The sequence below is a fragment of the Colius striatus genome, chromosome 1 (assembly GCF_028858725.1).
Source record: "Colius striatus isolate bColStr4 chromosome 1, bColStr4.1.hap1, whole genome shotgun sequence".
NCBI lineage: Eukaryota > Metazoa > Chordata > Aves > Coliiformes > Coliidae > Colius > Colius striatus.
The window spans coordinates 59,586,376-59,601,066 of NC_084759.1; the positions used below are offsets into that span (position 1 = coordinate 59,586,376).

Consider the following 14,691-nt stretch of genomic DNA (forward strand, 5'->3'; position numbering starts at 1 on the left):
AGAGATCTTTGGTCCTGTTTTATGGGCAGTTTCAATTAAAGATACTGACTACTTCTAGGTTCTTCCATTCTCCCACTCCACTTGCATAAACTTACTGTTGCAGTTGTTAACATAGATATGTTTACAATATTTATGATATTAAATGGTGATTCCAGTAGAGGCTGACAATTATTTGAATGGAGAGAATGTAACCAAAGGGTGTTGCATTTTCTGCAAGCTCTGCTGTTGCCACCTGCTGTCCACGCTCACCTTAGAATGGCTTGGGTAGGCAAAGTTGCACAACAGCTACCAAATGGATGGCAAGGACTCAAATGCTGAGAGACTACCAAGTGACCAGAGAAGCAAAAAGCAAAAATGATGTGAACAAAGATTCACCAGGAACCTGCAGAAGAAACCACAAAATGGTCCAGTGATCGTTATTTTGGGGTCTCTGCCTAGGGATATCTAGCTCACAGTCCATACCTCATCCTATCTAGGTATATATGTTCTGTTCCCAGCAAGCATCAGCTGTCAGCGACTGCTGCCATCTACTACTAAGTCAAACCTCCAAGCTCCTGCCTACATTGATGGGAGTAAGGCATTCTCAAAGGGCCATGGAGGGCCAGCCTTTCTTTGTGTAGCAAGGGACGAAGAGGTTGCAGTAATTATTCCACTGAGAAGGACGTTATTTTGTGCTGACAGTGCAGCTAGAAAAGGGTTAAAATGCTGGAAATGAAGTCTGAGAACGAAACCTAGGGAAAGAGAGGCAAGGCGCTGAGAAAGAAGTAGGGCCCAGTAATAGAGCCAGAAGCAATGAGGCTGGAAGGGAACTCTGGGAACAGAGGGCACTGTCAGCAAGTTTGCTGAGGATACTAAACTGAGGAGAGCGGCTGACACACCAGAAGGCTGTGCTGCCATTCAACAAGACCTGGACAGGCTGGAGGGTTGGGTGAGGAGAAATCTAACGAAATTCAACAAGGGCAAGTGTAGAGTCTTGCATCTGGGAAAGAATAACCCCAGGTACCAGTACAGGTTGGGGAATGAACAGAGAGTAGTGTAGGGGAAAGGGATCTGGGGGTTCATGACGTTCAACAATCTGATAAACACTTTTGTCTGGGTTAAAACTCATGTAAAGACTAAACATGATTGGCTGTTGAACCTACCTTTCGGGTTGCCACACAGATAATCAGGTAAAGGCAATACTTGTGCTGGCTGAATATAGGGCAAATGTTACTGACCTGGTATTGCCTTTAGAATTGTACCAGATACCAGGATCTATCAAACATTTCAGTAAACAATACCTGACAGTGAACTTGTCAGGGATCCAAGTTCCTGCACTGGTACCTGGGTTACTGTTCAATCTGGGTTACTAAACACTCAGGTTGTCTGTCTGCCAGTTTGCAGACAGCACAGCTGTTTTATTGGGTCCTTCTGAAGGGCACAGATCTCTTCTGCTTGGGTTTGATCCTGGTAAAAGAAGCTGGTCTGTTTGACCACAGCTTACATCTAACACAAAACAGCAAAGGAAAATGTTGTCTGTCCTCACCCCTTCAAAATACTGTGATTGAAACACTGATGTTTTACTGCTGCAGTTAGGTGAGAAGCTTTTATGAATTAGTAAAAACTCTCTTGCTTGAAATGCCCGGGAGTCTAGAGCAGAAATTACAGCTGGTTTGAGCTTTAATGTTTCAAATTTCTCATGCATATAATCACATTAGTTTTTTTTCCTGGGCAATGCTGTACTTTGATTTATTGCCCAGATTAAGCTGGTGCCATAGGACTAGAGGCGAACATCAGCCGGTATTCCCACCATCTATGGTGTGTTTTAAAGAAAATATTACAGGAATACTGCTCCAAAACGATGTTTCTGAGCTAGAAATAGCAGCTTAGAAATTAATTGCACTCGTAAATGAGGGGTTTGCTCAGGAGCACCTGGCGAGGAGAGGGATGTGAAGAGCTTTTTTAAATGCCGGGAGGGATAAACGGCAATTCCAAGCTGGTTTTAATTGCTGCCAATAAAAAAAAAAAAAAAAAAAAAAAAAAGAAGGAAAAAAAAAGAAGAAGAAGAAAGAAAAGGAAAAGAAAAAAAGCCAAAGGGCCGGGCAGGCAACCCTGAAACGCTGTGCCGACCAGGCCGTGCTGGGCGCTCCCTCTCTTCTCCCCTCCCGCGCCGGGTCCTGCCACGCAGCCGCCCGGCCCGCGCTGCTCACAGGGGCGCACCTTGCGCGCCCGTCCCCGCTACTCGCCCCGCCGCCCGAGGACCGCAGGAGGCCCGCGGGCGCCAGGCCCAACGCCGCCGCCACCAAAGGCCGCAGTAGCCTCGCCCGGCTCCGAGGACAACCGGCACCTCACCTCAGCGCGGCCGCGGCCCGCCCGCGCGGGCGCCGCGCCGCCATTGGCTGCCGCCGGGGGGTGGCGGGGCGGCCGCGGCGCACCGCGGGGAGGTGCGGAACGGTGCCGGGCGGGCGTACCCCGCGTAGGCCCGGCCCGGCCCGGCGCGGAGCCGGAAGCCGCGCCGATGAATTGGGTGCGCCGCTTGTCGAGGGGTGTCGGGAGCCCCGCGCTGTGGCTAGGTAAGAGAAGAGCGTGGAACAGCGCGCCGCGGGGTCTGGCTCGGCCGCAGCCCCTGTCTTCTCCCCCGGGAGGATGTGGGGACGGGGCACCGTCGCCACCGGAGCCCTGGCCGCGTTGGCCTTGGCTGCGGCCCTCTGGCTGCGGTGCGATGAAGGTATAAACCTCTCTGCGGGGCTCTGGCTGGGACGGGTTGGGGCCCGCCCCTGAGGGGAGGCGGAGGCGGGCCGCGCCGGGTGGGTGCCGGGGGCTGCCTGTGGCAGGCTTGCCCGGTGCCGAGCGCTGCCCTCCGAGGGGGCCGCGGAAGCCCGGGAGCGGGTGTTGCCCAAGGAAAACAAGGCCGCCCGGCGGAGGCCTTGGCCGTATCGCCATGCTGGGGGGCTGGGCAGGGGCGTGAGAGGGGCGGCGGCGGCGGGCCCCGTGACGGAGTGGTGGGCTTGGCGCCCCCGTCCCGCAGCTCGCATCAGAGAGGGGTTTCGGAGCAAAACCGTAGCGAAAGGGCAGGGGCCGTCGCGGCGTGTGGGCGGCGGTAGGGCCCGGGGGCGGCGCGGTGCAGTCAAACCCACCCCCGCATGCAGCGTGGGGCCTGCCGGGCCGCCCACCTGCCTCGCGAAGAGATGACTTGGGGGCGGGAAGGGCGGACAAGCCTAACCACCAGCACTTTGGCAAGGGTCCGCCAAGGGCAGGGGCTGCCCGATGCAGCGGAAGCCTCCAGGAAACCTCGTCTCTAGCAGCCGCAGCGTAGGCTTTTGTGGCGAACCTCAGGGGCTAGCCGAGCCGCTGGCGCCCGGCCTCCTCCGCGCCGCGGGGACCGCTCCCGTGTGCGCCGATGCAGGCGTGCGGGATCCTGGCTGCCTGCCGGCCCCGGGGCCATGCGACACGGGGCGGCCCTGGGGAGGGGACAGGCATGCTGTTGCCCGTGCTGGCGCATCACGACGGTGCGCTGGGGCGAGGTAGGGCGCCGAGCCGCAGCGCCCTGTGCGTGCGTGCTTGTGTGTGTGTGTGTGTGTGTGTGTGTGTTTGCAGAGAGCGCGCTCCACTGCGGCGGGGAGGGAGGGAGGAGGGAAGGGAGGAGGGGAAGAGGGAGGGAGGGAGGCGCACTGTGATGAGCAGGGCCTCCAAGTCCAGCCAGCGCCGTCGTCCTGCCGCTCCGGAGGAGCCCGGGGCGGGGGAGCGGCCGCGCACGGGTGACTGCCTGAACGGGGTGGCGGCGCGTCCTGCCCCGGGGGAGGGGTCCGCGGCTCCGCGCCAGGAGCCCGGTTGTGTATTTTTTATTTATCGTTTTCGGAAGGCGGGCGAGCCGGGGTGGGAGGTGGAAGGTGTTGGTTTGTGGGTTTGTTTGGTTTTTTTTAAAACAACAAAACAAAACATACCCCGCTCCTTCCCCCTCCCTTTTTTGCAGGTGCCTGCAGCGCAAAGCGGCGCCTGGAAAGTTTTGTTCGCGTGCGGGCTGCGAGCGGCTGCGGCCCGGGCTGGGATGCGGGGCCCAGGGCCCGGCTGCCCGGCGCTCCCCGCCGCACCGTGTCTGCCGCGGCCGGGGCTGGCGTAGGCGCCCCCTGGGAGAGCCGAGTGCGGGCATTAAACCCCCCTCCTTCCCTCCCTCCTCCCCGCCGCCCTCCTCCGCCCCCCTCCGTCCCTCCCTCGCTCTCCCCCTCCCTCCGTCTCTCCCTCCCTCCCTCTCCCCGGTGCGCGGCCATTGCAGTGACCCCGGCCGGCCAAGGATGATCACGAACACGCGGGGTTTCCTGTGGTCGGACCTGGAGACGCGGGCGCTGCTGGAGATCTGGGGGGAGGCGGACGTGCAGTCGGCGCTGGACGGCAACTTTCGGAACAGCCATGTGTACCGGGACGTGGCCTGTCGCCTGGCCGAGCTGGGCTTCGAGCGCACCCCTGAGCAGTGCCGCATCCGCATCAAGGGCCTCAAGCGCCAGTACTACCAGGCCCGGGACGGGCTGAAGAAGAATGGGCACGCCCGCAAGATATGCAAGTACTACGACGAGATGGACCGGATCCTCAGCTGCCGGGGGGGTGCTGACGGCGCCCCGGAGCCCTTGGCCCCGCCGCCTGACGGCCCGCAGCCGGCGGGGCCGCTGGCCGGGCCGCCCACGCCGGGCACACCGCACAACAGCCGGGAGGTGGACGCCGAGCTGGACGAAGACGCCGATCTGGAGTCCCCCCGCGACAACTTCACCGAGGACTCCGGGGAGTGCTCCTCCTATGCCGACCACCCCATCAAGGTGGAGTGCCCCCCCTTCGCCATCCCTGTGCCGCCGGGCGACGGTGAGTAGCTGGCGGGCTCCCGGCTCCGGGTGCCCTCCGCTCATCCCCGCGGGCTACACGGCCCCCCCACCGCCTCGGGCTCCCGCAGCCCAGCTGCCGGTTCTGCGCTCCAGCTTTCCTGCTTCTAGTGGCTTCTGCTTTACCCTCCTCCCTCCCGCCCTGTCCTCTGCGCTCTGAAATCCGCCAGTGCCCCCTGCACCTTGCTTGTCCCCGAGAGCTTTACCCCCTGCCCCAACCCGCGAGCACTGCCAAGAAGGGGAGCGGGCTGCCGCGGGGGCGGGAAATGCTGCAAATCGGGTAGGGGGAGCTGCTGGTGGCCGGAGACCGTAGAGAGTTTTTTTTATCAGTGTTTATCAATAGGAAACTAGCGCAGAGATTATCAAGACAAAGTGTCAGGTAGCGCTGTACAAGAAAATAGGCATCCTTCTCGCTGGAGGATTTTCCCGTTGCCTGCAGACTATGTGCAGTTTTGTTAATCGGTATTAAAACGGTGATGACGATAATACCTGCAAAATCTGCTTATTGTTGCAGATGGGCCAAAAAGCTAGGGGAGAGCTTTTACATAATTAATTGCTTGAGTTGTTGTTTGAGAAACACTGCTGTGAACTTGAGCGGGCTTGCGGACAGAAGCAGCTCTGAGATAAAGCCTGCCGTTTCCTTGCTCGTTCTTTACCCTCAGCTCTGTGTTTGTGTTGTTGGGTGCAGTGTTATACGTTTGTTTTAAATCTACATTAATGCCGTGGTTTTAGTACAAACATGAACCTGTCTTCAGAAGTTGACATCACTGAGGAATCAGCCAATTGGTCGACTTTAACCAACCTTCTTTTTACACATAAACCCCATCAAAGAGTTGTTTACACTAATGTTCTTTTGAAATGCAAATCCAGAATGCCAACAGACTGAAACTCAATTTAGATTAATGTAATTACCTGCAATACACAAATGAGGCTATACTATTTAATAGCCTTCACTTAAACCTTTTTAGAAGATCAAAAAGACTCCTATTGTTGAAGTTTAGTACTACAGCAATTAAAAGATGCCTCGGTGTGATTTTTTGAGTTACCTTTATAACTGCAGAAGTGTGTGGTTTTGCGTGGGTACTGTGGAATAAGACTACCTTCGATAATCACAGTTTGCATCAAGAAAGCATAACAACTTTGGGATGAGTTAGGTGCATGTCTCATGGAGATTTTTGGATGCTTTCTTCTTTGAAAAGGATTTTCCTTCAGAAAAGTAATTGTCTCTCTTCTTGTTTTAGGCTTTAAAGAAATCAGTGCTCCAACTATGACCCCACCTCTCAGTCAGCCCAAAAGATCAAAAAAACGCCATGCAAATTTAACGTTGGATAAAATGATGGAAAAATTCCTGCAGCAGAGTGTGGATACAGAAGAGAAATTTTACAGATATGAAGAGCAGAGGCTCAAAATTGAGGACAAACGACGGGAAGCTGAGCATGCTCGAGAGCTTCAGATGTTACAGATGTTGGGACAGATGTTAGCAGGAATTTCTTCTACGATATCGCAAAGGTCACAGTCTATACCGACGAGCCCACCTCAGAGAGCGAACCATCGTTCGTATGGGGATAACTTTAATTATAATGCTATGACAGCAGCACTTTCTCCACCGATAGGTACTTCCTTCTATGGCATAAGTAAAAGCTAGGGTTGTTTTTTTTTTTTTAAACTTCTGTGTGAAAGCACTGGTAGTAAGCAGCTTTTGAAAATAAAAGCTAATTGGAATTATTTGATATTGTCTGTCTGATGTAAAATGAAGTGAAAACATCATTCATATCATAGTACCGATTATTTAATATAGATTCATTAGTTATAACAAGTTCTAATGAGCGAAATCACGCCGTTCAAAGCTTATAATTGTTGGGGAATTCGTTCCACATTCACCTCTGCATAAGGTGAAGTTAGGAGAAGTTTTACGTGTAAAAGACAGCACATTTGCAGAAAGCTATCTGGAAACATTAGGTACCTTGTAGCGGAGGTTCTGCTGCTGTTAACAGGCCTAACCTAGTATATGAAGTTAAGGCTGTGCATGTGTTTTTTCAGGGTTGGGAAAAGAGTGGAGTTTTGCCTACACCAAAGTAAGTCAAATGTTCAAATCAGCTTCTTTAAAATAAATTTCTTTAAATAGAAATTCTGAATCTTTTAATTTAACATTTAATATCGTACGGTTGTAGTAGGTGTAATAGAAGATGAAAATATTGGCATATATTTTTCTTCTACACCAGTTCACTTACAAATTCTTTGGGTGTCCGAATTTATTTTAAAGAAAAAAGCAAAGCAATAACTCTAGAATTGGTGTTTGTGCACAGACTTTTCCTTCCGTACCTTAGGCATGGTCCAGAAGCTGATGATAGGATATTAGCATTCGTTGACATACTTCTCGGGATCTGTGCCTCCGTGTTATGTATCTTTATCAGAGTCTCTTTGTACAGGGAGGTGGACTGCATGGGCAAGAGGAAAACGGGTACTCTTATCAGTGCTGAAAACAGTCAGCTAGGGGCTTGGTGGCTGTAGGCTGCCATGTGAAAACAGAACAAGTCTCATTCTGGTTTAATTCTAAATTACGCTGCTGGGAGGACAAAATCGTAGTTCGAAAAGGTGAAAAAAAACACCTAGCCTCAGTGTTGAACAATAATCCAGCACGACAGATCCCAAAGGGCGTTCTCTGGTTCCCGAGAGGATCTTGGAGCCTTTTCAGTTCTACGTTAACGTACTGTGTTTCCCTGTAAAATGCATGTGAGACTGGACGGTTAGGCTGTTTGAGGGTTTAGGCTGGCTGACTTGATTGTGTTTCTTCTTGACCAGATAGTTGGTCTGTAGCATTTGTTGATGGCAGCAGATTTCCATAGATAAATTACATTATCCGTATGAATTCTGTGCTGTAAATGTTGCTTTCACTTTTAAATTAAAAGGAAACCTGGAGTGCTTTAGAAAATCCCTTAGGAAGTTGTCTGAGGTTCTAGACTAGGCTGATAATACGAACAAGGCCTTGTGGTTACTTCTCAAAGGTTTTTCTTTGAAAAGAGTTTCATTATCCTTAAAGACTTGAAACTAAAGTTTTGCCTTTGTTGCTGGGTTTTGTTGATGTACAGTCATATTGCAATGTGCAAAAATGCATTATATATATTAGACTGTAGCAAGAGCAGCTTGGATTCTAATATTTTAATTGGTGAAGGTGTAGCAAAGTGTTTATAATACAGTGTGAAAATAACGCTTCAGGCAGCACATCTCTTAAGGTATTAAGATTTCAGTTGTTTGTAGCTAAATAGGCCTTAGTGTTTCTGTAGGTAAATGGGGCTCTATTCCTTACTTCTCTCTTTTCTCCCTGTTTATAATGCAGTCACTTTATATTTACATACAAACAAAAAACATCAGAAAAGAAGCAGAGGACCTTCTTAACAACATTGCACTTTAAAAGGTTACAAGCTACATGAGTGTGTTTCTTGTGTGGTTGAAAACCAGAGAGTTCACCAAGTGTGATTTGAAGAAAATAATCAGCCCTGTTTCCAGAGGAGATGAGCGTTTTGTTCTCCTCTGGGTCACTGCAATGCTATTTTGTCAATAATCCAAAACGGAGTGTTTGTTTTCTTTTATTTTCTTTTTAAAATTTCAACAGGAATGGGATGCCTGTGTTACAGAAAGATTTTAAAAGCAAAAGATTAGCCAGGAGTATTTATCGCTATTGAACACTAAAGCATTTTATTACTGAAGATTAGTATGTCTGGTTTAGGTTTAGATTCTGTAGAAGATGTGAGAAAAAGATGCTGTCTGCTGATAGCTTGCAGGTGCAGATTTTTCCTATTATGTTTTTTTCCCCCATTGTTATCTCCAAAATTTCTGGAACTGATTTTTCCTTTTTTTTTTTTTTTTTTTTCTTTCCTTGGAGTCAAGAGGTAGAGTTACTAAATCTTATACAGCTGAAAGTAAGGAGTATCTTGGGAGTTATTTTTTTACATAATTATATATTACTATATAGCAGTTCCTTGAAAGCTTTTTAGAAGATCTGTAAAAAATAAAGTAAGCATACCTACAAACTAGGAGACTAATATTAACATTCAAATAAATTGCTCTTCTGAACAGAGTTGTGCAGTTAATGAGGAGCTTTGTTGAAATGTAAGGACTTACTCTTCTAGTGTATTTGCTGCTGTTAATAGTTACCAAATCATTGATAGGAGTACTGATCTTCTACTCATCTTCAGATTTGTCTCATGTTAGGTAAATGGTTTAATTCTCTTTAGTTGTAATTGGTGAAATATTTTTTCTTCTAAATTCCTCTAGTCTTTTGAACCAGTAAGTTGAATATGTAGAGTTACGAGTGTGCAGTTGTTTTAATATGTAGCTTTCCATCAAAGATCTGTAGTTCTGTTACATCTTTGTATGCTGTTTATAATGTTTGTATATAGTGCATTGGATTATAGTTTTGCAGAAAGACTTTCATTATGGTTTGCAACTACCTACCAAAATAAAAAGGCGGTGAGATAGGCTCTGATTCTGCTAAGAGGTGGAAGTCCTTAAGGGGGAGCAAAGAATAAGGTAGGGTGTGTGTTTAAAACATGGTTTTAGTTGGTCTGTGCTTACTCTCTGTCTGGACGTGTTTAGTCCCCACTGAGTGTACCTATTTCAGTTGAGCTTAATTCTGGAAGTGATTTCAAGCTGAACTAAGAAGATATTTCTAGTTACAAAATGTTCGTCTAACTATTCTGGGCTGTTGTTTCCGTACCTGAGCCCTAAATTAGGACTCTGAACAGTCAGTGGGAATATTCTCCGCATCAGACTCTAAATTCATTTTTTAAATGATCACCTCTAGTTACTCACTTTTCTGTAGGCCTTTAAGTGACAAACCATCTGTGTTTTAGAAGTATGTCACTTTGTGTATATCTTTTGAGTGATTTTTTTTTTCTTAAGGTTTATGAGTACTTAAAGGAAACGCTGGTGGTAGTTTAAGAAAGAACATACTTTAACATTTATTTTCTTCTTTTCAGTTATAGAAAGATCTTTTTCACTGCACAGACCACACTCTCTAAAGGATATGGAGAATATTTTTCAACTGGTGCGCAACGTTATCCCTCCTCTAAGTGGGAAAAGACATAAAGGTCAAGACGGACGTATAGGCATTGTTGGAGGATGTCAAGAGTAAGTTAAACAGAAATTTGATTTTTGTTTCTGAGTTCTAAGATGTCCTAAGTACTTGTTGAAGCCATTTAAACTCACCTTACATTTAGAACATGAATATTTTCCAGGGAGCTTTACTAGAACGTCATGATGCCCATGCATAGTTGTGAAAGAACATGTTTCCCTGCAGGCATTGCAAGATTTTGGTAGCGAGTGTGGTTGAAACTTAGAACACTGTTTGTGTCTGTGTGTGTGTTCTCTGTGTTTTCTGATCATCAAACTCTCTGCGCTTTCAGCGATAGTCTTTTCCCATTGCATGACGAAATTATAAAGTAAATAGAATAGAATAAGACAGTGGCACATCTGGATGGGTTTTTTGTGTTGGTATCTTGGAAAATGGAGCTTATAAATCAGGAATAGAATATTTTCATACTGTGTGTCTTTTATTTTGATAAATTGTGGTGTTTACTAGATTCTGCCAATGCCTTGTTGTATTTTCTGGAGTAATAGAAATAGCACGTTTCAGGGGAAAAGTAGAGACAGCTTAAATCAGTTAAATGCTCCACTGACCTAGAAATAAACCAGGTTCTATTCTTTTCTTGGCCACGTTCAGTAATCTGCACAATACTTTGAATGAGGCACAACAGCTTCCTGGGTTTTATTTTCCCCTTTTGAAATAGAGATGGCATCTTTCTCCTGTAAAAAGAGATCTGCTGTTGGACACTGACATTAATAAACATTTCGTAAAGAGCAAAAAGATGCTGTCTTGTAGCTGGGTTGATTAGCAAGGAGTTAGCTTTCCTGTTGGTCTAATGGGCTTAGGTTCTTACCTCTTGGCAGAAGTAGGCACCTCTGGAGGGTGACTCTGTCTATATCTCTCTTCAGTCTTCATAAAGAGAATTTAGGGCAACTGGAATCACAGTTCAGGCACTTTATTTAAGTGTCTAAAACCAGATGGGATTAACCCAGGTCGCAGATCCGAGATTTGACTTGGAAACAGTGCTTGACTTTTGTTTGTCTCAACCAACTTTTAAGTTGTCTGAGAAGGTTGTCTTTTTATGCCATAATCTTAATGAATACTTCTATGCAATGATCAGGTGGCTAAGGTGAAATCCTTTGCCTTTGAAATCAAAGCAAGGTTTGAAATCGGCTTCAGCATAGCAAGTTTATTCGCTTCTCTTTCATCGCAAGCAAAAGAAAGATCTTTTTTTAAAATTTACTGGTGAATTTGGGACTTCATTATGACAGACTGATTTCCAGTTTATCTCATCTTGTGACTGTGTTTCCTAATCTACATTGTATTTCATTCTAGATACACTGGAGCACCGTATTTTGCTGCAATTACAGCTCTCAAAGTGGTACGTGTTCTTCTGTATCAATCCAAAAGAAACTTTTCATCATTTATTTCGGCTAAGCACCATTTTTCAAAAGCATTAATTCTGTGTTGCACATGAAATTTGAATTCTGAAAGGTCTTGTAATTAACAGGGGAAATAATTAGTCCAGGATTTGTAGGAATACTTTGAAAAATAAATGTCTTTTGCCATGTTTTCTGCAAAGATTTTCTCTGTGTAAGGTAAAGCTAGATGGATGTGGAAAAAATGAAAATTTCAGGGAGAGAACTGTTTTTTCAGAGACTTGGATAGGTAATTTCAAAACTTGACAAAATATTTTCTCCAAAAGTGAACAATAAAATAACTCTAGTTTAATGTTTAAAGTGATGTTTTCAGTCCTGCAGACAGTTCTTCAAATTTTTTTTCTGGTCCCTACAAGTGTGTTGCATGAAGCAACTTTGTTAAACTTACAGCTTTGTAAAACTTACAGCTTTAGACTAGTAAAATTCTTCTTTGCTTTAAGTCTAAAGGTTTTTGATTGATAACTCAATTTTTAATGGCATAGTTTATGTTATAATCTTTAGCAGAAGTATTTTCTAAGCTTTTTTTTCCCTAGAAGTGTGAATCTCATTTTAGTGATATTAATTGTCTAAAAATCTGTTTACTGCAGACTAGATAAATGCAGTTGTGGTTATTCAAATGTAAATAAGTCATACTTACCTAATACATATGCTTTTCAGTACTCTCTCTATAATGTGTCAGTACCTTGAATTCACCGTGTATGTTTTTACTTTTGAAGATTTGTTTCAGCAAGTAGGGAACCAATTCAGATATTTCCACACAGACACTTTCTTAACCTTGGGAAATTTCAGTATGCAGTATAGATACAAGGTCAGGCTTTCTGGTCACCCTTTACCTAATTTTTATGCGTATGTCTCATTTTTTTAGTTGATAACAGAAGTTTGAGCCCGAACTCCTCAGCTTTAATGTTTATTGAACTCATGGGGTGTTGAAATTGTGCTGGCTTTTATCTGGTACTGATTTGACCCATTGAGTAAAAATGCTAGGATGAGATACGTACTCATAGATTGCTACAGCTGTATTTTGCAAGTACATTACAGTATTATTTTTCCTCTGTGATGTAGCTTGTCTCTTATTCTGCTGTGTTCTTTTGCCTTTCTTCTTATTGTATGTGTCATTTTAGTCTTTGCTCATCTACCAACAAGAAACATTTCTCAACTGAGTAAAGGTTCAAGAACTGTTTTCAGTTATCCTATCAGTGAGAAACAGAAAAAAATCATATTGTAAGTTAGATGCAAAAAAAAATTCTCCAAACTATTGCACGATAGTCTAAGCCAAAATAGAAAAAACAATAAAGTTTGCTTTAACTGCTGCAAAGAAGAATTCAGGTGAATTATTCTCTGAGTAAACCTTGGAATGTTAAAGTCATTATTAAGTATAAATTTGATAATTCTCTTTGCAAATTTTCTTTTTTAGGGTGCAGATTTATCCCATGTGTTTTGTACCAAAGATGCAGCAACAGTAATCAAATCATATAGTCCAGAGCTGATTGTTCATCCAGTTCTGTAAGTGACTTATCTTTTTTTTTTTTTAACATGAGCAACTCAGGATTACTAGTTGGAACATTTCAGTCTGACAGCTGATTAGTTTGTGTTATTTCCTCTTTTGAGTTATAGGATGGGCGAGCTATAGAACAATCAGTTGCATTTTTTTTCTGTAATTGCTATCAAAAAGCAAAGATCTTGCTTTCTGCTACTTGCTGGCATGTGTTCTGTGATTGTAATGCATTTAACTGTGAACAGTGGCAAAATCCAGAACTAAGAATCACTACAAGTCAGCATTTTAGAATCTGCATTTGATTGGTAAAGTAAATGAAGTTCTCTTGCTTCTTTAGTCCTAATACTATCTAACAGTAGTGTACCTTTTTCCTCTCACTAGTGTGTGTATGTGGTCATTTATCACTGTGCAAAAGAAAAGCTGCTTCTCATTTTTCTTCATAAGTATGTTGCATTAGATGCACAACTGTTCCTGGAATAGATGGTTGTTTAAACTGATATAAAATACAGGGTTTATTAAGAAGCAGATGAAAAGTTTAATGAGTAACTATCCTAATTGGGAAAATCAGCATATGCTTTCCTGAATTTGTCCTGAAATATATTACTGATTGGTGAACTTTTACAGGATAAGTTGTTTCAATTAGGTGATGTGATGGTTTACGATGAGCACTGCAAATGAGAATTAAGACATGTGCTTTAGGTATACATCCCTGAGCTTAGTTTGCACGAGTGCTTGTCAAAGTCTGTTGATGTACACAGCAAAGCTGTGATTAAGGTAGAAAAAGTGTAATTTAAAATCATACTTGTCAGATATTGCTATCAGGAAGGATTTATGACAATAGAAGTATTCCAGTGTCTGAGAAGAAGAATATGGGGAAGAAAAAGACCCTTATGGGAGTCACCTGCGGTTGGAAGCCATAAGTTTATTTCATTCTAAAGATGGCTTTCATTCCTTTTGATGTAGAGGGATGTACTTAGAAGAAGTCAGTTAAACAGACAGATATTAAGAGTTGTGCTTTTTTCTGAGTTTGCTGGGTTTTCAGAGACAGAAGAAACCCACGATTTAGTGGATTTTGGACAATGGAGAAATTGTATTTGAAAGCAAGTACAAGGTAGAGGGTAGGGTTTTTACCAGTCCAACTGCATTACCGAACATGCTTCTGCAATTAGTGTTATATCTGAGATGGTATGATAACATGTGAGATGGAGAATCTTAATCACAGTATTAACTTGTAACTTAGCTTGTCTTGATGACACATGGGATACAGCATATGGTCGTCTTGTATAGGAAGGAGTTTACCTTGCCCGGGGAAAAGCAATTTCATATACACGTGTTTTTTGATGTCTGTGGTAACAGAAAAAGTTAATATGATTATAAATGGAGGTGTGGAGGTGACAATGTCTAAACAGTAAAATTTCTGTTCATGGAGGACCGAATTGTGCCTACTAAATAAGGCTGATTTTTTTCATACACAGATTCTCAGGGTCTTCTGTGGAATTCAGATGTCAGTCTGAGCTCTGATCTTTTCTGTTTTCAAAGAGAACTTTGTTTTTAAACTCCATCTTTATTTATAAATTCTTCCAGCTGTACAAACTACAGTGGATCTACAAACTTTCATATCCATATAGCTTTATGTCTGAAATTCAGTGTTTAATAGTTTTACTACAACTCTGATTCATTTCACCCAGACAGATGGCTAATTAGATGAAGCAATGGATCCGTAAATATTGTTTCCACGACATTCAAAATTTAAAAATGCAAATATCAGAATGTTCAGATTTTGCTTGTTAAATATTCTTGGGTTTTTTTTCTTATGCTTCATTT

The 14,691-nt window shown here is 44.5% G+C and overlaps 1 protein-coding gene across 7 annotated transcripts in view; it reads left to right on the top strand.

Moving 5' to 3' along the window:
- The window catches only part of NAXD (NAD(P)HX dehydratase), an 86,147-nt gene that overhangs the window by 32,106 nt on the left and 39,350 nt on the right, over positions 1–14,691 (top strand). Inside the window, exons 1-6 of one of the 7 annotated variants that reach the window (XM_061996654.1) lie at positions 2,429–2,552; positions 3,953–4,830; positions 6,089–6,460; positions 9,827–9,977; positions 11,269–11,314; positions 12,787–12,875. In XM_061996654.1, coding sequence (XP_061852638.1) covers positions 4,272–4,830; positions 6,089–6,460; positions 9,827–9,977; positions 11,269–11,314; positions 12,787–12,875 — 1,217 coding nt within the window. In that variant the 5' untranslated portion in view covers positions 2,429–2,552; positions 3,953–4,271. The other 6 variants (XM_061996646.1, XM_061996629.1, XM_061996637.1 and 3 more) reach the window with 6 other exon arrangements.